Source organism: Triturus cristatus, chromosome 7, assembly GCF_964204655.1.
Source record: "Triturus cristatus chromosome 7, aTriCri1.1, whole genome shotgun sequence".
Taxonomy (NCBI): domain Eukaryota; kingdom Metazoa; phylum Chordata; class Amphibia; order Caudata; family Salamandridae; genus Triturus; species Triturus cristatus.
In genome coordinates this window covers 1,065,662,265-1,065,687,307 of record NC_140590.1, presented here as the reverse complement: position 1 = coordinate 1,065,687,307, position 25,043 = coordinate 1,065,662,265, and the positions used below count along the sequence as shown (strand labels likewise).

Sequence of the window (25,043 nt, the reverse complement as noted above, 5' to 3'; positions counted from 1 at the left end):
CAGTATTAGGGTGTCTTTCATAGATTCACATGCTTGAATATTCCCCGTCGTCGGAGTGGGAGTCCCACGGTAAATAAAATAGCAATATATATATATATATAATAAAATATATACATAAGTAATCATATAATTAGCGCATGTAGGTGTAAAACACACATAGTGTACCTATAAGAGAAAACTCCATAGGAATACAATGGAGAGAGACAAAAGACCTTTGTAGTCTATCTCTGTCATTATGTAAGTCCGAACTCCAGCCAATCAGGCGTCAGCCCCTCTCTAGAACCTTCTCCTCAGAGCTTCTCACCTCAGATTTTCTACCGCACGTCGTGTGACAGGGAGTCTCCCTGAGCTCTGCTCAGTTTTTGTCAGTGAGGATGTCTTCTAGTAAGAAATCTTTGTTTAGACCATGTTCTTCATGTGGAAAACTGCGTTTGTTCTCTGAGGACCCACACAGTAAGTGTATTTACTGTTTATATCCTGACCATGAGGTGGCAAAATGTAAGTTTTGTAGAACTTTTTCTACGAAAACTCTAAAGGACAGAGAAGGCCGCCTGCTATTATGGCTACAGAGACTGAAGGACAAGGATAACCCTCTCTCTGATGTGGAAAGTCTCTTTTCTGGTCGTTCTCAACCAGCCTCTAAGCGCAGTAGTGTGCAGGAGTTACCATCTCCTTTCCTGAAGAAAAAGAAGCTGGCTTTGCCTCTGACAACTGCCACCTTTGTGGTTTCACCTACTGCTTTGTCGCCTAAGGGACACTGTTCTCAGGCTGCTGAGGCGTCTACTTCCCATTCCTCGGGGAAAAACTTGTCAGCCTCGTCGACGATGCTCCCGACGACGAGATCTGCTGTTTCTACCTCGTCGACGGTGACCCCGACGACGACGTCAGCTGCTTCGTCGTCGACGAGCGTTATGTCGACGTTATCCTCGTCGACGATTACCATCAGTTCTTCAAGGGCGGTGACTTCTGTTGTGCCCATTACTTCGACGTCGACGAAGAAGGTAAAGGTTCCGTCGACGAAGACTGTGTCGTCGACGAAGACGTCGTCGAGCTCGTCGACGCCCATTCCGTCGGCGAAGAAAAAGAAGATCCCGACGACGACACTGTCGACGGTGGTTCCGTCGACGAAAGCCTTGTCTACGAAGACCTCGACGACGGCTCCGTCGGCAGCGGCTCCGTCGACGGTGGCTCCGTCGACGATGGCCCCGTCGACGGCGGCTCCGTCGACGGCGAATCCGACGACGGCAATTTTGTTGCCACAGACGTCGTCGACGATAATTCCGTCGACCATCATTCCTTCGACGACGGCTCCGTCGACGAGTACATCCCCACAGACATTCGTAAGGGTACGAAAACGCGGTGTGGTGGCTACCCAGAAAACAAGAAGGGAAGGAGTTTCTTGGACACCATTACCTCCTACTGTGGGCTCGGAGAGCCAGGAACATAATATTCCTTTGGGAGTTGCACAGCCTCCCTCACCATTATTCGCTACAGATTCGGATCAGGAATCCGAGGGGTTACCGGAGTCTTTCGGAACGGCACAAAGTCCATCCGACTTGGTTATTAAGTGCCAGGATGTCAGTAGTGAGGATGAGGATCCGGTATATATACACCAGGCCCCTCCGAAGCATAAAACGGCGACTCTTCCTCTGTCGCTCATTACTAATCTCCAACGCATGTTGGACGACTACAACCAACGGTTCCCTCTATCCCCTCAACGTTCAGAGGTTCCGTCAACCCCGGTGATTCCAGCAATTATTCCACCGGTACCTATTGTAAATCCTGCTCCTCAGATGCCGCCTGTACCTCCACGACAGGTTCCGGAAAGGTTGTTGCCTCATTATGAGCCTGTAGAGGAAGGCCCTCAGGACCCAGAAGAGGGTGAAATCCCAGATGATGAGGGGGATGTAGATGACAATGATGATGATATGGCGGAGTGGGACAATTACCAGGCACAAACACCATCCCCCTCACAGATAGTAACAGGGGATTCACCTCCAGTGGACATAGCCAATTTTCACCAACTGATGGAAAGGGCATCACACCGTTTTAAGTTAACAACGGAGCGCAGGGAGGAAGATTGCTTCCTTTATGATTTCAAGAATCAACCCTACAAACAGACTCATGCTATTCCCATAGTTGAGTTTATTTGGGAAGAAGGCAAGAAATTAATGCAGACACCGAATACCTTGCCAGCTCAGGTGCCTCGATTAGAAAAGAAATATAAGGCACCAATAGGAACCCCAGCATGCCTCACGGGTCAGGCTAAACCTGAGTCGGTCGTTACGCAGGCAGCGCAACGTAAGGCGAAAAATCCGGCATCTTCTATCACCTCGCCTCCGGATCGTGACGGACGTCGGATGGATGCCATAGGGCGTAAATTCTCTTCTATGGCCTCTACGGTGGTTAGAGCAGCTAATGCCTTGGCCATCCTGGGACGATATGACAGACAAGTTTGGGCTGATATCTCGGATGTGGTTCAGGAGTTACCAGAGCCATCTAAAGTGGAGGCAATGAAGTTGCTCCAAGAGGGAGAAGCGGCATCGGCGGAAATAATCGATTGTGCAGTAGACATCGCCTGCATGGGTTTCCGTCAGCTTGCCGGAGCGGCTGTTCTGCGTAGGCAAGGATGGTTAAAATCTACATCCTTTCGTCAGGAGGTTCAGTCTATGATCCTAAACATGGCATATGACGGCGAGTCTTTATTTGGGAGCCACGTGGATGAAGCTCTACAGTCCATAAAGAAAGACACTGAAACAGCTAGATCACTAGGAAACCTTCAATTTCAGCGGAGTAATTTTCGTGGTGCACGCGGACGTGGCACCTCCTCAAGTTTTCGAAGAGACAATAAGCAATACAAACCTTACAATCAAGGGTCCAACCGTTACTCTTATGGACAGCAACAGCAAACATCACGGCAGCAAACCTCCAAGTCATATAGAGGAAAATCCTCATACAGAGGATCCGCATCAAAGAGACAGTGACTCTTACCGGACAGACAAGGTTGGAGGTCGAATCTCTCTGTTCTTTTCCCAATGGTCCTCCATCTCAAAGGACCGTTGGGTTTTGGACATTGTGAAGAAGGGACACGCCTTAGAATTCACCAAATTCCCTCCTCCCACTCCACCCTCCGGACCGCCACCAGCTCACATGAAAGAACTGTTGCATCAAGTCCGACTTTTAAGGCAAAAAAGGAGCTATAGAACTGGTACCAGTGTCTCAGAAGGGAAAAGGTTTTTATTCCCGGTTCTTTTTGATCACAAAGAAAATCGGAGAGTGGAGGCCCATCCTCGATCTAAGAGCACTAAACAAATATATAAAGAGCCAATCCTTCCGTATGATGACGCTGGTAGACATCTTGCGCTTACTCTTGCAGGAAGATTTTCTGGCGACTATAGATCTCCAGGATGCCTATTTTCATATCCCTATTTTACAGCGGCATCGAAAGTTCCTGCGTTTTCGAGTGGGTCAACACGATTACCAATTCAAAGTGTTACCATTTGGCCTGCGCTCGGCCCCTCGAGTGTTCACGAAGGTACTGGCTCCAGTAATAGCGTATTTGCGCCTCCAGGGAGTGCAAATATTTCCATACCTGGACGATTTTCTCCTGAAATCTCAGTCAAGCACTCACCTGCGACAACACACTCTTCTGTGCCAGAATGTGTTTCGCTCTTTAGGCCTGTCCGTAAATGTGGAAAAATCCCAACTTCATCCGTACCAACAAAGAGATTTCCTGGGCGCAACTCTGGAGACTGTGTCAGCGAAGGCATTCCTCTCCCAGGAGCGTCTCAAAAAGATGCTGCGACTGGTGGCTCTGATCAGATCAAGAGAGTCAGTTTCTGTGAGACTATTAAAATCATTTCTGGGGATGGCGTCATCATCCATTGCCTTGATCCCTCATTGCCGGCTGAGGACACGTCCTATCCAGGAAGCTCTGGATGCTCAGTGGCGTCAGGTAACGGGATCTTTCCACGACATGATATGTGTCACAGATCAGATAAAGTCAGCACTCGCATGGTGGGCAATTCCAGCCAACTTGACGGAAGGCATGTCCTTTCTGTCGCTGCCACCGGACAGAACACTCACAACAGACGCCTCATTGGAAGGATGGGGCGCTCATTTGGAGGATCTCTCTGTGAAGGGAAGATGGTCCACACATCAAAGATCTTGGCACATCAACAAGTTGGAGCTCATGGCGATTTTTCTGGCTCTAAAATCGTTTCTGCCTTTGCTCCAAGGAGAGTCAGTGCTAATACAGACAGACAACACAACCTGTATGCACTATGTCAACAAACAGGGCGGAACAAAATCCCCAAGTCTCTCCAGGCTAGCTCAAAGAATTTGGGACTGGTCTCTCAGTCATCAGATCTTGCTTACGGCAGTCCACCTGCCAGGAGTATCCAATGTCCTAGCGGATTCCCTGAGCAGGTCCTCCTCGTCGACCCACGAGTGGGAGTTACACCAACCCACTCTAGAGAGGATATTCCAACTATGGGGCCGTCCGCAACTCGATCTCTTTGCCACGCCGGAGAACCGGAAATGCCGAAATTACGCAAGCTGGCATCCCCACAAGCAATCACAAGGGAATGCCCTTTTGATAAACTGGTGCAATCTATTTGCGTACGCCTTTCCTCCAATACCCCTCATACCTCGGGTTCTTTGGAAGATGAGAAGACAACCTTGCCACCTGATCCTAATAGCCCCGCGCTGGCCACGGCAAGCGTGGTTCTCAGAACTGCTCCTCCTGTCCCAATGCCAACCAATCCTCCTGCAACATCGGACGGATCTGCTTACAATGAGCGAAGGGAGAATTTGTCATCCAAATCCCTCCTCACTGAGCTTATCAGCATGGAACCTGAACACCATGAGTTCGCCCACCTAGACATCCCCCAGGATTGTAGGGATATTTTGGCCCAGGCAAGAGCACCTTCTACAATCAGGACGTACAAGTTTAAATGGAAACGATTCTGCCATTGGTGTGCTGCTAACGGAGTTCATCCGATACATTCCACGGCAGAGCAATTGCTACCATTCTTCTTGCACCTAGCCAGTTCTGGACTGTCGCATGCAACCCTAAGGGTTTTTCTAGCAGCCATTTCACGTTTCCGGCAAGATGGATCAAGTTCCCTTTGTTCCTCAAGAATAATCCGCCAATTCTTTAAGGGCCTATTCCGGAAATTTCCGCCACTTCGGCGTCCTCCTCCGTTGTGGCACCTCAACGTTGTGTTGGCACAATTGATGAGACCTCCGTTTGAGCCCATTCACAAGGCCGACTTAAAATATCTCACTTGGAAAGTAGCTCTACTTCTGGCACTAACGTCTTCTCGTCGTGTCAGTGACATTCATGCTTTTACCATCAAACCTCCGTTCCTGCAGTTCAAACCGGATGCTGCAGTGTTACGCACCAATCCATCATTTCTACCCAAGGTGCCTACTGACTTTCACATTAATGAGCCAGTAATATTAAAGTCCTTTTTTGCCAATCCTCAGACACCTGCAGAACAAAGATTACATTCTTTGGACGTCAAGCGGTGTCTTAAGTTCTACATCAGTAAGACAGCTTCTTTCAGGAAATCCGATCAACTTTTTATAGCATATGGACGCTGTCATAAAGGACGTCAGGTTACTAAACCAACGATTGCACGCTGGATCTCGGCAGCTATTGTCTTTTGACACCAAAGGGCAAATAAGCCTCTGCAGTCTCCAGTGAGGGCACACTCCACTAGGGCAGTATCATCATCTACTGCCTTATTTGCTGGAGTATCTTTGCAACACATCTGCAGAGCAGCTACGTGGTCGACCAGACACACGTTTACTAAGCACTACTGCTTGGCAACTTTAAGCGAGGAGGATGCTGCAGTGGGACAGGCAGTGCTGCGCAATCTTTTTAAGTAAGGTGAGCCTCTTCCTCCCGCCTCCATATTGTTTCCATATATGTATTTTATGCATTTACAATGTTACAGTTGTTCAATACTGTTTTTATGCATAAGAAGATTGATAATCTATATATGTTGAATCTATTTTGGCATGGAAACAATGGTGATTGTTACTGCTAGCTATTCTATATTCAAGCATGTGAATCTATGAAAGACACCCTAATACTGGAGAAGAACAATTGTTACTTACCTGTAAACAGGTGGTTCTCCAGTATTGGTGTCTTTCATAGATTCACATGCGACCCTCCCTCCTCCCTTCAGAGGCTCTCTTCTCCTCATGCACTTTACAGTCACTCTTGTGCTACGAAAATCTGAGGTGAGAAGCTCTGAGGAGAAGGTTCTAGAGAGGGGCTGACGCCTGATTGGCTGGAGTTCGGACTTACATAATGACAGAGATAGACTACAAAGGTCTTTTGTCTCTCTCCATTGTATTCCTATGGAGTTTTCTCTTATAGGTACACTATGTGTGTTTTACACCTACATGCGCTAATTATATGATTACTTATGTATATATTTTATTATATATATATATATATTGCTATTTTATTTACCGTGGGACTCCCACTCCGACGACGGGGAATATTCAAGCATGTGAATCTATGAAAGACACCAATACTGGAGAACCACCTGTTTACAGGTAAGTAACAATTGTTCATCTGCACTATTAAGTAACCTACAGATGCTACTGAATTTTAAGAGCTTAAAAGCAGTGTTACCTAAAGCACTAAGCGCTGTGTGGTACAAAAACGGGCTATTGGGGAGGAAAGGAAGGGGTCGGCCAGGAGCTGCCACCTATGCTTCTTTAGCAGATAGTAGGTAAAAGGAAATATGTTCACATGTGTGCACCGTTATCATACAATATTACGGATGTTCCTCTTACGTGAGGCCGTAAAAGACCGTGAATAAGTTGATAAGCACCTTTCCATCCCCGGGAGGAGTGGGAGTGAGGGGTTGTCTCAGGGCTAACATGCTGCAAGTGTTCTCATGACCAGGGCTGAAATGACAGGCTGTGGTGGCGGGCGTGCGGGTGCTAAGACCCTGCAGCTGCTGCAGTCCCCTGGATGGAACAGGCTCTGCATGTGCAGGGAGGGAAGGAAGTCATTAGGGCCGAGGAGGACAGTTTGGTGCTGCTGAAGGATTTCCTTCCAGGTTTTCCGGAGTGGAAATTTGCCGGTTCCTAGTTGTGTCTGGGATTGTGGAAGCAGCCTGGCTGTGTCTGACAAGTAAGCGCTGGCGAAAGTGTCCTGGGAATCCCTGAGGAGGTGTCAGGCAGGGGAAAGCCCTCCTCCCCGCAGGGAGACCATCGGAATTTAGGAACATGAAGCGGGGAGCTCACGATTCTGTGACTTCAGATCTGGACTCGTGACGTGACATCCAGTAGAGCAGGAGGAGACGGGGTCTGCCTTTGCCACCCTGAGAGTGGGCATCTGAAACAGCTTCCGCTGGGCATGCAACGCGCAAACCAAAACGAGTGGTGCGCGTGCGTGAGCCAAAGCCAGCGCGAGAGGTGTTTTCTCGGCGCGTTAACACATAGACACGCCCACTGCCCAGTGGGAACAAGCCCGCGAGTGGTGCGCGCGAGAGCGAGCACCAGGCTAGGCCATCTGTTTTCAATTATCGCGCACTCGTCTGGGCACGATAATTGGAAACAGATGTCGCCCCGTGCGGGTAACCGCAAGCATTAGGCCGTGGGCGGAGCAAAGGCGGGACATGCACCCGCTTTTGCCCAATTGCGTGCTGTCTTTGTTAGCAAGACGCACGCAAAGGCCAATAGCCTTTGACAAAAACAAAAGCACACGCACAAGCGTGTGGTCGATTTTTGAAGCCCTTACATAAAGTCTTGCAGGGCAATGCATGCGCACTGCGCTAGGCTAGACCTAAAAATGACATGAATCTTTATATATATTTAGGTACAGAAATCATCACGATCAGGTAAGTACGTTTCGAGTTAGAAAGATTCACATTTTTCAAAAGTCGACACAGTGCAATTTCTGAAGTGGTACTGTTATCCTATGGAGGAAAGGCATATACTGCATACAGGTACTTTACAGTGACTTGCAGGATCAATCTTCTGGGCTTATGGGGCAAGGTCCAAGGCAGCACCAACAGGTCACCTTGGGCAGCACTGTGGCAGCCCGGTGCAGAGGTGCAATACAGCATTGGGTGCCCCGTTGAAGTCAATAGGGATCGGTCTTGTCAAAAAGAGGCTGCAGGCTGGGACTGGGGGACAGGTCTTGCTTAACCAACCAGGGGCTCAGGTCTCACAATGGGGACACCTTTGGTCCTGTTCTCCTCGGGCCAGATGGCCGGGTTGAATGGTGTGACTCTTCAGCGTCCATCTTCTTTCAGGTCGGCAGGATCTGATTTTATGGTGTAAGGGGCTCCTCTAGATACTAAATTTAGAGGTGTGAGGAGTGTATACGATAGTCGCCAATGGGATACTTACCCCTAGGGTCACAACGCCTCCTATATTACCAATTTCTGTGGAAGCGGACATAACCCTGTCCCACAGTTGCAAATTCTGCCTTCACAAAGATGTGTACCATGCCCTGTTTTCACTTTTGTCTGCACCAAGACATGCAGCCTGCAATGACACTCGTATGAGTTATATGAGGGGTCCCTTATGGTGGCATAGTACATGCTGCAGCCCTAATGGACCCTCTTTAGTACCCTTGCCCTAGGCGCCTGGGGTACCATTTACTAGGGACTTACAGTTGTGATAAAGGTATTGCCTATTATGCCTATTAGGGGACAATTGTACAATTTTAAGGAAAGAGAGCTGGTACTGGGGACATGGTTAACAGGAACCCAGTGCACTTTCTGTCAAAATTGCATTGAATGCCAGGCAAAAAGTAGGGGTGACCATGTTAAAAAGGGGCACTTTCCTACAACTAGGTTTATAGTTATGCTAAGTTAAAGTTTGATTAGTTTGTTCATTTATTGTTTCTTCATGTACAAACTGTTGTAGGGACTCTGGTTGCCTCTCTCTTTTACACAACATGTAGGTCAAAATGTTGGCACCATTGGCCCCATATCTTTCTGTACTCTTTGCTGATATATCAATCAATCGGGGGTTTTTGGGCGCGCTACTCAAGGGTCTCAAGGCGCCGGGTGAGGGGGGGCAGCTCCGGTCAGTTGAAGAGCCAGGTCTTGAGGGTCTTCCTGAAGATGTGCAGGGTGGGGGCGCGTCTGATGTCGATCGGGAGCTTGTTCTAGGTCTTGGCCGCGATGTAGGAGAAGGTTCTTCCACCCGTTCTTGCTCTGCAGATTTGCGTGGTTTAGCACGGGCGAGGTCGGCGGATCGGAGGTTCCTCTTGGGTGCGTGGAAGGAGATTCTGTCGTTGAGATATTGGGGTCCGGTGTTGTGGAGGCATTTGCAGGCATGGATGAGTATCTTGAAAGTTACTCTTTTCTTGACGGGGAGCCAGTGGAGGTTTCGCAGGTTTTGGGTGATATGTTCATGTCGAGGGATGCCGAGTACGAGTCTGGCTGCGGTGTTCTGTATGGTCTGGAGTTTAAGGAGCAGAGTCTTGTTGATCCCGGCGTAGAGGGCGTTTTCGTAGTCCAGTCTGCTGGTTATGAGTGCGTGGGTGACGGTCTTCCTTGATTCGGGGGGCGGGGGGGATCCATTTGAAGGTCTTCCGGAGGATGCGGAGGGTGTTGAAGCAGGTGGAGGCGACAACGTTGATCTGTCTGGTCATCGGAGAGGGATGAGTCGAGTATGATGCCAAGGTTTTGGGCGTGGTCTGTGCGGGTGGGGGGTTGCCGAGGGCGGTGGGCCACCAGGTGTTGTCCCATGCAGAGGGGGAGGGCCCGAGGAAGAGGACCTCTGTCTTCTCCGAGTTGAGCTTCAGGCAGTTGCTGCTCATCCAGGATGCAACGTCCTTCATTCCTTCCTGGAAGTTGAGTCTGTTGGTGATGGGGTCCTTGGTGAGGGAGAGGATGAGCTGGGTGTCGTCTGCGTAGGATACTATGCTGAGTCCGTGTTATCTGACGATGGCGGAGAGGGGGAACATGAAGGGGAACTGCCTCCAGACCAAAAAAGTGATTTTCAGACGATGGGTTCATCATCAACTGGATAATTTTGCTGCTCCTTCGAACAAGAAAAGCTAGTTCTTTGCCAGCAAACACTGACAGCCAGTTGACCGAGGAGAAGTGTTTTTCGTGGCACAATAACTTTGACTGCACTTTTCCTTAGTCCCTGAGGTTATCTGCTATCCCCAGAGAGAATCTTGTGCTCTGATTCTAACAGCTAGCCTTACATAGCCAGGAGAATATTATTTCACAAATCTGCTGTAGTTTGCTCCCTCAAGATAAACCTAATCTACCTGATCTATCAAAACAATAGGTCAAGACTTGCACCCCAAGTTAAAATACTTGAATCTCATGGCCTGGCTCCAGGCTTTCTGCATTTGTGTTGGCCATTACAGCCTGGACCCAGTAGCTTCGCTGCCCCCATAAGATGCTACCCTACCTCTTCCTACTGGCCAAAGAAAGTCTTACATATACATCGATTAGAAATCAGAACTTCGGACCAGCTCTTTGCCTTCTTCAGATAACCTGGAAGAGATCATCCAATTACAAAACTGCTCGATGATTTGGATCTCTGCCTCTAGTACCGTTCACCTTTCACCACAGTAAGGCTAATTGTCTTCTTACAGCGAAAGTGACTGATTATTCCAGAAGACGCATGTCCTTTATGGAGGCATTGCACAGAGGAGTGCTGCTACGTGTCTACAAACCCCCACATTGAAGAACAGATACATCACCAAACCTTACAGCCTGGACCAGTGGCTGGCTCTTTGATGGATCAAGGAGTACTGTGTAATCTTTTGTATCTCAGGTGAGCATGCTTCTAACTTTTAAGTATTAATGTAGTTAATGCTTGCTTTTCTGAATCAAGCATGTGACTTTATCGAACATCCAATGCTTGGGAAGAAGTAAGTTACTTACTTGTAACTGCGGTTCTCCTGCATTGGTATTTCTGATGGATACATCTGCCAGTGGATTCCTCACCTTGTGAATATCCCCTGCGCCAGCAACATTCGGAAACATTTGTAGCAGTCCACGCCGATGAGGTCGTAGACGACGTCACAGAGACACGGCTCCACACGCGACTCCGCTGACGTCACCGGCTCCATAAGAAGACCTCGTCGGCGTGATGACGTCAGTTCCCTTTTTTCCGCGCCGTCGACGCCAACGGATTTCGGGAATCGCTGTTGGTAGCTTCACTGTTACTTTGTGTTTTTCTCTGGTTTCTCTGTTTCTCTTTCGAGAAATATGTCGGCTAGGAAGTCGGGCTTCAAGCCCTGTCGAGAATGTGGCAAACATATGTCCATTACTGATCCACATGAAGACTGTGTTTGGTGTCTCTCTTCCGACCATGATGTGGATGACTGTTCTTGTTGCCGCAAGATGAGCTCTAAGGCTCTTAAAGAAAGGGAGGCGAAGCTTTTCATCGCCAAGATGAAGAAGGTAAAGAGAGGAAGGAGAAAATCGAGGTCGAGGTCGGCGTCCAAATCGACTTCGGGGCATGCTTCGAGAGGTAAGAAGCATAAGAAGAAGAGGAGACATTCTTCACGGCATCACTCCGATAAGAGTTCGGCTCCGAAGACGAAGTCGCCGGCTCGACGTCGGAAGGAGTCCGTGTCACCTTCTCCAGTCCCGACCTCACCTCCAGCTCCTTCGTCTCCTGTGGCTTCGCTGGTCCCGGCTTCATCTCCGGTTCCGGTGGTATCCCCGACTCCGGCTTCATCTCCGTCTCCGGATTCGTCTCCGGCTCCGTCTCCGGCCCTGGTTGAGGATCTTCCAGTCCCGGGTGAGCCTGCGACGCCGTTGATTCCACCGTCGGCGCCGGCAGGCCCGAGTCCGGTGATGCCTGACCAGTACCCTGCTTTCCCTGGACCAGGTCAGGACCCCTCGCATTATTTGAATGCGATGTATGGGGTGTTTTCGAGGGCCATGTATACCACTGGTGCACCTGCGGGTCCGATTGGTCCGATGGCTTTTAACTTGGGAGCGCCGCAGGTCTATCCTCAGGCCCCATTCATGCCATTCTTTCAAGCGGCGCCGTCGTGGAATCTACCGGCGCCGAGGACGTTGACTCCGCTTCCCTCTTCACCGGCGCCGGCTCGACCTCGTTCGACACCGGTTGCTCCTGTGGATCCACGCTCGACGCCGTTGCCGGCGCTGTCGGATTCGAACACGGCGCCGCCGACGCCGCTGGTGCAGATTCGTTCCAGAAGGAAGGCGCAAAGAATGGTGGAAGAAAGGAGGTATTTGTTGGAAGAAGCTGAGCCTGAAGAGGGAGAGTTGATTGAGTCTGATGATGTTTATGAGGAGCTAAAGGACGCAAGTGGTCTGGATTTGTCTCCTGAGTGGGAGATCACTCCTCCATCTAATGAGCCCTCAAAGGATGCAGAACCATATCATGCGGTTATTAGAAAGGCTGCGGAACTGCTTGATCTCCAGTTGCCATCCACGGAGTTTAAGTCAAATATACTGACTGAGGTGTTACATTCTCCTACGGCAGTGTCGGAGCCTTTGCTTCCTTTCAATGAGGCTATAATTGAGCCTGTGCTGGAGGTCTGGCGAAAAGCCTTTTTCAGCTCCTGCGGTTTCAAAGACTGTTGCCAGGAGATATAGAGCGGCTCCAGGGGACCCTGACTTTTTATCTTCTCATCCTTCGCCTGAGAGCCTGGTGATTCAGGCGGCTTGTTCGGGGAAGTCTAAGGGGGTTTTTCCTCAGGTGCCTGGTGACAGGGAGGCTAAAAAGCAGGATCAATCGGCCAAGAAGGTCTTTTCATCGGCCAGCATGGCTCTTAAGTCTACAAATGCAACTTGCCTCTTGGGACGATATATGCATGCGCTTATGGATTCTGCTAAGAAGCTGGCGGCTAAACTGTCTGAAGTGGATAGGGCTGGATTCAATGAAATCTTGTCAGATGCCCAGGCGGCTGCACGTCAGGTGATCCAGAGTGGGCTGGACACGGCGGATTCGGTGGCGAGGGTCATGGGATCTTCTGTCGCCACCAGAAGGAGTGCATGGTTAAGGTCGTCGGAGTTTTCACAGGATGTGCAGTCAACTCTTTTGGACCTGCCATTTGATGGATCTGGCCTGTTTGGCAAGAAGGCAGATGCTGCTCTGGAGCGGTTCAAAGAAAGCAAGGCGACGGCTAAGTCCCTGGGCCTGCAGACTCAGTCGAGGGGGTCTTTTAAAAGATATAGAGGGTTCGGTAGGACATCCTTTCGATCCTATAGAAAGACCCAGCAGCAGCAAGGTTCCTCGTCTAGAGGTTTCAGGGGGAGAATCAGGGGTCGCACACGTGGCCGTCAGCTCTCCTCCTCCTCTTCCTCCTCCTCAGCCCCTCCCACCACCGCAAAGCAGCCCTAGATTTGCCATTCCGGATCATGTTGGTCCTGTGGGGGGCCGGCTTACCCATTTTCTACAAGATTGAGAATCTGTAACTATGGATCTCTGGGTTCTAGATCTTGTAGAAAATGGGTACGCCCTTGCCTTTCGGGAATTCCCTCCAAACTACCCTCCTTGTCAAGGGGTTTGCTCGGAGGGCCACCGTCTTCTCCTGCAGGAGGAAGTCCTGAAGTTACTACAGAAAGGTGCGATAGAGGTGGTTCCAGAGCAGGAGAGGGGTCAGGGATGCTACTCCCGGTATTTTCTGATTCCGAAAAAGGACGGCAGATTGCGTCCGATACTGGACCTCAGAATCCTAAACTTTTACCTGAAACAGGAGAAGTTCAAGATGCTCACCCTTGCGCAGGTTCTTCAAGCGCTGAATCAGGAGGACTGGATGGTGTCGCTCGACTTGCAGGATGCGTCGTTTCACATCCCCATCCTGAAGTCGCACAGGAAGTATCTCCGGTTTACGGTAGGGTCGCAACATTATCAGTTTGCGGTCCTCCCATTTGGTCTTACTTCGGCACCTCGAGTCTTCACGAAGGTGATGGCAGTGGTGGCAGCCCATCTCAGAAGGTCGGGGGTCTCGGTTTTCCCTTATTTAGACGACTGGCTGATCAAGGCGGAGTCGCCAGGGAAGGTGCTACGTCATCTGCAGGATACAACTCAGCTGTTGTACAAATTGGGTTTTTCGATAAATGTGCCCAAATCTCACCTGGTGCCCTCTCAGCGCAACCTGTTCATAGGTGCGGTACTGGACACTACTGTGTGTCGAGCATTCCCTCCTCCTCAAAGGATTCTCGACATACAGGAAATGATTCCTTTATTTTACAACGGAGCGGTCGTTCCAGTTCTGAAGGTCCTTCGCCTGCTCGGTCTGTTCGCCTCCTGCATCCTGTTGGTCAACCATGCACGCTGGCACATGAGGGCGCTCCAGTGGTGTCTCCGCAAGCAGTGGTATCAGCACAAGGGACATCTCAGGGAGTCTGTGAGGATCTCCAGAGAAGCTGCGGCGGATCTATCTTGGTGGAGCGAGGAGGGCAATCTGTCCCAAGGAAAGCCCTTCAATTTACCTCCATCGGTGGCCATGGTGATAACGGATGCATCCACCTTAGGGTGGGGTGCTCATCTGGGGGATCTGGAGATCAAGGGTCTTTGGTCTCCAGAGGAAAGGTTGCTTCACATCAACCTTCTGGAGTTATGGGCGATACGTTTGGCGCTCAAGGCCTTCCTCCCTTCCCTTCGTGGTCAGTCTGTTCAAGTCCTGACGGACAACACGACCGCGATGTGGTATATAAACAAACAGGGAGGGGTGGGGTCTCTTTGTCTCTGCAGAGAGGCCCTGCGTCTATGGTCCTGGGCTCAGGACCATCAGATTTGTCCAATGGCAAATCATCTGGCCGGGGTTCTGAACGTACGTGCAGACAGTCTCAGTCGGCAGTTCTCCGCCGACCACGAGTGGAGGCTCCATCCGGAGGTTGTTCGTCACGTCTTTCGGACGTGGGGGACTCCTCGGGTGGACCTGTTCGCCACTCACGAGAATGCTCACTGCCCGTCATTCTGCAGTCTCCAGTATCCGATGCAGGGAGCGTTGGGGGATGTGTTTCAGTTGAGTTGGGGTTCACAACTCCTTTACGCGTTTCCTCCCATACCCTTGATTCCTCGGGTTCTGAGGAATATTCGCCAAGACCGGGCCCAAGTCATTTTGGTCGCCCCGGATTGGCCGAGAAGGGTGTGGTATACAGATCTTCTCCACCTCTCCTCGTGCGCTCCGCTCCGTCTCCCTCTGAGGGCAGACCTCCTCTCGCAGTCTGAGGGGCAGGTTCTACACCCCCACCTCCAGAGCTTACACCTTCATGCCTGGAGATTGAATGGGGCAACCTGAATTCTTTCTCTCTCCCGCCGGATGTGGTGGATGTTATTTTATCGGCCAGGCGACACTCCACCAAATCTATATACTCATATAGGTGGTCTAAATTTGTGCTTTGGTGCGGAGAGAGGTCCATTGATCCCTTGAAGGCTCGTTTGTCTAACATTCTACAGTTTGCCCTTTCACTTGCTCAGCAAGGCTTTGCTGTGGCTACTGTGAAAGGATACTTATCGGCTTTGTCGGCTTTCCTTTGTTTGCCGGATCAGCCGTCATTATTCAAGTCACCTATTGTTCTTCGTTTTATAAAGGGCCTTACAAACAAGTTTCCTCCAACTCCCTTTATTATGCCTCAATGGGACTTAAACCTTGTATTAACTTATCTTATGGGTTCTCCCTTCGAGCCCTTACACAAATGTCCCTTGAGGCTGTTGTCCTTTAAGACGGTATTCCTTATTGCAATCACCTCGGCAAGGAGGGTGAGTGAGCTTCAAGCTCTTAGTTCAAAACCCCCATTCTTGACTGTGCATGCTGAACGAATGGTACTGAGGACCAGGGCTGCGTTTTTGCCTAAGGTGGTAACTACTTTCCATCTGGGGCAATCCATTACCCTCCCTACTTTTTATCCTCCCCCTCACCCTTCCAAGAAGGAGGAGAGACTTCACCGTTTGGATCCTAAGAGGGCGGTGAGCTTTTACCTGGACAGAACAAAGGACATCAGAGTTGATGACCAGTTCTTCGTGGGCTTTGCTGGCTGCAGGAAAGGTCGAGTGGTGCACAAGCGCACCCTTTCCAGGTGGATTGTCTTGTGCATCAAGATTTGCTACTCCCTGGCTGGTAAGGAACCTCCGGAGGGTTTGAGGGCTCATTCCACTAGAGCAAAGTCTTCCACGTCTGCTTTGTCTAGGGGTGTTCCTGTGGAGGACATTTGTAGGGCGGCAACTTGGGCCTCCCTCCACACCTTGCGCAAAACATTATTGCTTGGACACTGAGGTGAGGAGGGACGGACATTTTGCGCGATCCGTCCTTCAGGACTTTCTGGTATAGAAGGGTGGACACCCTCCTCCGGGAGTGGGGACTGCTGTGGAATCTATTCACAAGGTGAGGAATCCACTGGCAGATGTATCCATCAGAAGAACAAGTTACTTACCTTCGGTAACGCTTTTTCGGGTGGATACAGTATCTGCGTGTGGATTCCTCACTGACCCACCCGCCTCCCCGTTGTCCATCCTTCTATACCTGTAATTCTATGCCTGTAATTCTATTGATGGTGTTTCAAATGTGTTTATTACTGTCAAAGGCATTATGTTATTTCTTGTGCTTTGCTATTTATTATCCACACTGTGTGTGTTGATCTGCATATTGTGTACTGTGTATACTGTGTATATATATTGCTGTCAGTCCGTCCGTGTGCCTCGAAGGCACGGAAAAAAGGGGCGGAACTGACGTCATCACGCCGACGAGGTCTTCTTATGGAGCCGGTGACGTCAGCGGAGTCGCGTGCGGAGCCGTGTCTCTGTGACGTCGTCTTCGACCTCATCGGCGTGGACTGCTACAAAAGTTTCCGAATGTTGCTGGCGCAGGGATATTCACAAGGTGGGGAATCCACAGGCAGATACTGTATCCACCAGAAAAAGCGTTACCGAAGGTAAGTAACTTGTTCATCTCAAATTCTCATGGGATCCCCCAATCCCACTCTTCCCTTTCTCCACCTAGAGGCTCACTCTGTGTATCTAATCTTTCACTCTTGTGTGAAATCTGAGGTGTGGTGGCTCATAGGGGGTGTTAAAAGTTCAGCACTTTTGTTCTATTGGCAGAAATTTGGGCACATTTCTGTGAGTTGAATATACTTCTAAATAAGCACGATTATTTTCCCTAGAGCATGTTAATACTTTCTACTTCCATGCTAAAATACAAAGGATTCTTGGCTTACCGACGGGTAATGATTCAAGCACGTGAATCTATGAATGAAATCAACCCTGGAGAACTTTAATTACACGTCAGTAATATTTCTAAAGATTATTATTTTGCTTGTAAAGCTAGTAAATACTTAACAATTGGTGCTAAAGCCACATTTAGCAGCAGGTTGTCATAACCATTTGCTTTATATTGTGTCCCTGGGAGAGAAAGTCTAAGAGACAGATGAGTGTCCCCTTTTCATAAAACTGATGTCCAGGTACTCCAAAATTGGTTAGCCTGTGGTGCAGGATTGCTGTGGAAGGAAGAATCACAGGTACAAACATCATTTGCAAGTGTCTATTATCTTGACCACTGTCAAAGTACTCGTTTCAGCGTCAACCCTGCTGAGATCCGTTCGTTCCATCTTTTGCTTTGACCCACTTGTTTAAGCTTTTGATGTCCACCAAACACTGTTAATAACTCTGTCTGTGTTTATTGTATTTATTTGGTTTCAATTCAATTAATTTTATTTGTAAACTATTGATATTTAAAAAGAACTTGCTAACTAGAAAAAACTGTCTGAATTTTCTTCAGGCTCTTTCGTGCCTTGGAAGGGGATGGTGACATTTGGGACGCCATTGATGACATTTAACAAAGGTTTTGAAAGCCATCGAAAGGAGGAATACACGAATGACAGATGAAGCTCAATGATTTTCCCTTGATCGCACTTTAATCATGCAAAATGCTTAGCCAGCAGTTATTATTGCTGCAGGAAGCCAGGCATTTCAATATTCTTATTTCAATGAAAGAACTTTGTAAACTCTTCACTTGTATGTAAGTTGGCAACTATACGCACATAATACTATAATTATAAGAATAGCAAGTTTTGTCATTCGTATTATCGTTCATTTGCTGTTGAAATGTGTTCCTGAATAGGTGATTTTAGGTATAATATTTATTCTTCAAGGCAGACACGTGGTATAAGGCACCAAAAATATTTCTTTGCTACACATTGATAATATTGCATTCTCATTATTAGAGAAACATACTTAAACTGGCTACGTAAGCCACAGTTTTGTTGCACTACAAAAATGCAAGATTTGTAGAATGCCAATATATTTTGTTTGAGATCTGGATTAGACAATATAAAAAAAGAGAGGGTTCCTTCTTTGTTCCTTGACTGACATCCAATCCCAGGCGGTGGAAATGAAAAGCCAGAGGCTGTTAAGTAGTCTGTTTCAATTTGATTCATTGCAGGGTCAGTGTCACTTTGACTCACCCCAAGTTGTCCTGCCACCCTTTCTTCACTTCCAGCCTCACTGCAGGCTCTGAGGTTTGAATTAGTATCAAAACTGTGGAACCCTTTAGAGAATGGAATGACGGACACGAATAAAGAAAGTGTGGGCATTTGTGCATGCCCGCTGCCTCCATTTTGTGGCATATGAAACAATTCCATTTTGAAGCCTTCTCAAATCGGCTTAGCTTCAGAACGTTGGATTGGCATGGCATGCATACAAGCACCTTGGTGCTGTTAAACTGGACTACGCTGTAATGAACACAATCTGAGCACAGTCATGAATCACCACCACACACACATACTCCAAAGTACACAATAAGAAAATCAATGACCATTCAGAAGACTCATAATAAAATGTGGGTTGTTTAGAGTTTTTCTGAAACTACTGAGCATGCTTTTCTCCTCTTCCTTTATGTACTGGAAATCTGCTTGAAAAGCTCCTTTTTCAGTTTGAATGGTTTTCTGTAAAAGTACATTTAACTGTGCCATAGGTCTTAAGAGTTTTGGAGTCTCCTGCACTAGTCAGAAAGCACTTCGTAGCTATTTATGGAAAGAATGCTGAGTTGAGCATCAATACAGGCTCTGGTAAAGTATTAAAAAAGGGGTCTTAGAATTACGAGAACTAGCAAGTAATATCTTGAGATGTATACCCACTAGGTATACGTGCCAGCAGAAGTTCTGGTTGTCTGTGTGAATGTTTTCTTAATGTTTATAGTTACAGCCATTGGTTAAATGTTTTCTCCTTTTTCTTTAGTCTAGTAAGTTTTATTGCACACAGACGTAATCACAAATACGTTTGTTATCAATGGTCATTTTCATTAGTGGGATAGCATAACTTTGGATGATGTATTTATTAAAGTTGAGCTCACTCTGGCAGCAGGGTGGCTGATCGATTCGGTCATTAAGATTCCTCTGCACTGTATGATGCTTAATTACATTCTGCATGGCATGAAAGAGTTTGAATAACAATTGGCCTGGTTGGCGTTGTAAGAAATAGTTTTATGGCATTTCTAGACCACCTAGCTTAATTTACTACTTTTGAAAAGTATGATTTCTATATTACTATGTGCCCTCTGTATGACATTGTGGGTACGAGATTAATCTTCTCTTGAAAAGATATCTGCAAGACGTCTCTGCTTTTTAGGGTCACAAACTGCAATACCAAACATCAAGCCACTTCAGCCTTTATTTCTTCGATTACTGTAATTTCTCTAGCATACATAGCTAAAAAAGACCTTTATTTTTATGATACATTTTATGGGAATTCGATCATTGCCTCTTTATCTTAGATTATGTCAGGGCCCCCATTTGTGAGGTACCGTTTTGGTTTCATTTTCTTTATAGCCATAAAAGCAGAGCACAAAAATGCCTCAGTGACTGAGTTGTAAGCACAACCTCCCAGTTTCCTTTGTATGAACTCTTGAAATGGTGTATTCAACATATTGTTTCTGGAACATTTTGCTACTAGAGACTTTTAACTTGGGAGTGGATCTCAGATGACTGCCCTGAATACAAGGGTTTTGCCAAAAGACAGTGCATAGCGCTCAGTGTCTTGTTTCTCCCTTTTTTGTAAAATTCGTAGAAGAAATTGTTAGGGTCTCTTTGCATCACTCTTCTAAAAACTGACTTTTTTTTAACCTGAATACCCTTGGTTGTGAATAGACCACCATGAATGTTCTGACAGGGATTACAAGTGAAACCAAAATATTTGTCCTCAACATAGTTTGAGTAAACTTCTTATTTTTTCAAAAAATGAATGTCCTAAAATTTACATAAACAATTAAATCTACACTTTTGAAACCATCCTAAAACGGTAGTTATGAGTTTGCATTTTACAATTGTATTTCTAGTCGAGAGTTTGTCATCATGATTATTTTTAAAGATGATTTGTCCATTGAGGAAGAGAAACCTAAACTTTGCCAAATGCTGTTTACATTTTGAGGTGTACTATGACTGTTGCTTAAAAGAGCTCTATGCCAGATGGCTCCTTATAAACATCTTTGAAAAAGGGTATTTTGGGAAACCCAGCAAAAATATTTTAGTCCAGAGTTGCACTTCCCCATTGACCACCTGCTGCAGTTTTCCATGTAAAATGTCTTCCATTGGAAATAGCGGAGATCAGAGGTGAAAGCCGCAATATTTTTGAAGGTGAGACTTACTTTTTTGACTGGCATGACCTATCAGTGTAAAATCCACATGATCCCACTCTGACTGTTTCACATGATTTGTCAGTAATGTGCGGGGAAGACACATTTTGTGAAAGCTGCAGTGGTGCACCATGCTTCTCCCAACCAGAAGTTCCTCTTAAATGGAACAGTCCATTTACACATTAAAGACTGGTGTCAATTTTTATGGTTGGTGTCCCCTCTCGGGCCTTAGAAATGTGTGCGGCAGTGGCGGAGAGCAAAAGGACTCCTGAAAATTAGAAACATTAAACTATGTGTCATCAGATCTGTTACTGCAAATCATGTGGTATGGTCACTATTGTTATTCTGTTTCTTTAATTATGGTCACTGAGTAACAAGATTTCAACCAAGATGGAATTCCGTTATCAAGCAAACATGCACAACTTCGTGGTAGTGAAGCTATTTTGTTCCAACAAAAAGTGGGAAATTGTATATATTGCAAAGGTTTCCTCATTTTAGTAATGTTTACCACAATCCTGTTAATCATGCCGTTGTCTTATGTTATGTAACATGAATGAGTCTTTTGTTAAATATCCAATAACATTCAAGGCACACCAAAACATTCAAATAGAAGAGAAATGTGGTGTAGTTTTGTTTTAAAATATATATATATATTAAAACAAAGTAAAAGAAGTTATTATAAAATAAGCTTCTCCAGTGAAAGTGGTATATCATTGACCTAATAAACATTGTGATGGTTTTGGTGGTTAATAGATGGCTTAAAAATCATAAACTGAAGGTGGTGCAGATATTGAAAAATTGACAGCAACAGGCCCTTGTTCATTCAAAACCTAACTTGGTCTCTTCGGAAAAGAAAATTACAAAAGGGCTGCATATGAAAAAGTTCGGTCATGGAGTACACTTTCAAGTGAAATGAGTTGGTTTTGTCTAACATGTGGATCGTAAAGTCCTATCTTAAACCAGCTTTATTCTTCCATATAATTCAGAAAATAGTTCTATAATTCCTGGCGAGTTTTCACTAAAAAGACACTAAGTTTTCAGCTTGAAGAGTATCTCTGTTCGGAATACTGTGTCTTGTCTGGAGTGCCTTTCACTTTGCCTGCTCATTGACTCCTCATAGCTGATGAAACATTGCTTTTAAATTCCTTAATACTTGCTCATGAAGGATTCCCTGGTTCGTGGATTGACACCCATTCATTTGACAGTTGATTTGAGGAGGCATGCTGATGATCTGCAAAATTATACACAAAAAAAATTGACTGTTTTGTTGAATGTAGAAGAAGAATTGATACTTGCACTCACGGAGTGGCAGCCTTTAAGGTCACAATTAGTGTGAACATATCACGTCCAACATGGTTTTGTGGTGTTATTTTTAAACCCAGTCTGTTTCATGGTGATAAGCTAACTTTATTTTCATGAAGTAACCATCTTGGAATTCAGAGAGCAGTATATTTAAAACGTTGTTGCTTTCTCAAAGAAACCTCACCAGTTCTTTTTGCATCTTTCTGGACGTGAACCTTTTCTACAAATAAATTTTACCTTAAGAATGCTATCTTTCCTTTGTTTATTTGTACATTTTATTCATCCCATTAACAAGTTGTTTTTTCCTTCGAGAACGAAAGGTGAAGCTGGCTCAGAGGTCAACCTTTGCCACTGCTTATTTCAAACGTTGTGATCAAAGCGCTAGTCTATTTTGCTTTTAGGAGTAAACCGCTATCGTTTTTCAGATGAAAATGGTAGGGGAATGGGGTGTTAAATATGGACCTGTATTACCCTTTTCTTACTTCTCTGACAAAGATATCATAATAAGGGCCTATATTTTTCCTCCATTAAGATTTTTATCGAGGGAATGTACCTGCATTGGTAATACATTGGTAGATTGGCTGAAGTGGAAACCTTCCAACAAACTGCCTGTACGCATTTTGTAACATAAGGATCATTTTAAACCAAACCAAGTCTATAACACCAAATCTGTATTTGTTTTCAATTTCCTAATGTTGGCAACCCATTCACAGTACCCATAGTTCTCCTCCTGCCGACCCTTACTACGCCCAGACTTCATAAATGTACCAGAGGTCCTAGAACAGCGCTGTGTGGGCATGCAAAATTATTCCCTTTAGGAGCGTTGGCCATGTTTAAATCATGTTAGCTAGTGAGATGATCATCTCTGCTGTTAAAAAGTGTAGAGCCTGTTAAGACCTTCATTGTAAATCAAACAAAACATTTGACACATATTGTTTGCAGATAACAGTCTTTGTTTATCCACACATTGTTTACCGGCAGTTCTGCACAATGCAACCCATACTGTTTTACATTTATTTGGGTTCTGAAAATAAAGCTGCAAAAATAAATAATTGTGAATTGTGTCAGATCAGCAAGTGCTTTGCATTCACGCAATAACCTGATAATTGTGCATTCACCCTTAAATGGACAACTTAAGTAGGCTACAGAGTAGACCGTATAGAGATTTATTTTGTTTCTTTTGGGCCATTCGGCTGCGGTGGTTACGTTTGTTTTGCAGTTTGCTTGACCTACACTTTGTACCACTGGCTTAAAATCAAGAAGTTAACAACTTTTGCCAAACAGTATGTACTTTTCTGATACTTACTGAGGTTAATCCTAAAAATGTTGCACTATCGGCTGGCTGTGTAAAATTAATAAATATAAGTTCATGGTAAAAGCAATAAAATTAAATATTTTATTTAAAACGCTGCATTTGTGCTTTTTTTTATTAAACTCTTTGGGTTTGTGTTCTCCATCCTTTCATTACCTTTGTGGGAGACCTTCACAAACCACATTACTTATTTTTATATCTGCTTGCTCTTTAGAGACACACAGATAAGGGTCTGTTTTCAACAAATACTGCTGTACTTGAGGATGTTCATAAATATATGAATGGGTGATGTCATATTGTTTCTGCCATTTGTACAGCTCAGAGTTAGTCTTGTTACGCCACTTTGTTGGCCAGTTTGTACTTCTCTGCACTGGCATTATATATGAAAGTTCATGTAGAAGAGGCAAGGTTATCAGTGTCGAGTGGAGTGAAAGAGAGGATGGGGTCCAGACTTGCACATTACAGTCTGCAATGTGTTTTGTGGTATAGTGTCCGTCATGTTGTATAGAAAAATACGTTTCTCTTCTTCTCAATGAAGCTGTGTGATGACTGACAAACAGAAGGATTTTGTAGCTATTATCCTTCTGACCACACAATTTGCAAGGCACTCTTTTTTCAATTTACAGGCCCTTACAATGCATCATGTGCACAATATCTAATTCGAAACCTGCCCTCACTTGACATGCCATATGAGTGTATAGTTTGATTCTGGGATATGGTGTCTGTGCTTTATTGCCTAGGACTTCCCACCTTAAATATTTTGGTGCTCCACACAAAGAAGAGATTTCAGGGGTAGGTTTCCTTGCCCAAGACATCAAAACAAATCCTGAGTCGAAGGGACTCCAACAAATTGAAACCTATGGTGGGGGGGGGGGATGGGTTAGGATCCCTTTTGTGGAGGTTTAGTAGGAATCCGCAACAGAAAGGTTTGTCTATTTCTTGGCACTAAAGATTAACTATTTCAAGCCTTGTGGCCCAGTATTACATGTGTGACATGTAGTGTTCAACTATTTCTGCCCCCACTATTCAGGCATTTCCATCATAAGCATGTGCAAGAATTTATTTGGAAGGCTGGACATCAGATAGTGAATGAAAGCCTCCAATGGGTTTTATTTTAATGACTGAGTCCATGCTAGCAGGGTTGAAATGTTATTTAAAGGAGGTGATGGGGCTCCAACAAGGAAGTTTGGCAGTTGATTATTCGGCCTGAAGAGTTCAAAGGAAATACACCAATCCCAGGCAAAGGCACATTCCTGCTAGATACTTAGGAGGACAGATGTTAGATGTGGTATCACCTCGCAGTAGCAGTCAGTCAGTCAGTCAGTCAGTCAAAGTACTTTATTTCGATAAATAAATATCATAAAAAGGCATAGAAACAGTACAATCGATAATACATAAACTCTAAAATTCATATTATCTAAAATGTTTAAGAGAGGGGTCAGTAAGATAAGAACATCATAAAAGCATCATTTAACATAAAACATTAAAGTTCTCCCAAATACACCAATGTTAAATTTCATATAGACAATTAAATATTAGACCGATACATTATATTTAAAAGATCTGATTAATAGCAAACTTCGTATTCTTAGCCCTGACAGCGCCCACTAAAAAACTGGCAACATGAAACATAATCCTGGGGGTCTGCAGTAACTGTAGATACAAAAGGGCCGGTTTGACTTGTATGAACCCCGCCTCCTTTAAAATTGGGAACAAATATTTCTTTCTTAAGGCCGTGTAATGATCGCAGAACATCAGAAAGTGCATTGTGTTCTGGACCGAAAAATCATCACAGTTACACGGCGTTCCATTTTCTGGGGGACACCAAGTTTGGAAGTGACCAAGAGTAAGATGAATCAGGTTGAACCG

The 25,043-nt window shown here is 45.9% G+C and overlaps 1 protein-coding gene across 2 annotated transcripts in view; it reads left to right on the top strand.

Annotated features, from left to right (window-relative positions):
* The window catches only part of LOC146811097 (E3 ubiquitin-protein ligase RNF14-like), a 133,924-nt gene extending 110,656 nt beyond the window's left edge, over positions 1 to 23,268 (top strand). For both annotated transcript variants that reach the window (XM_085618143.1, XM_085618144.1), the window contains exon 8: positions 17,711 to 23,268. In XM_085618143.1, the coding sequence (XP_085474269.1) occupies positions 17,711 to 17,768 (58 nt within the window). In that variant the 3' untranslated portion in view covers positions 17,769 to 23,268. The remainder of the gene's footprint in view (positions 1 to 17,710) is intronic.
* Positions 23,269 to 25,043: the final 1,775 nt, after the last annotated feature.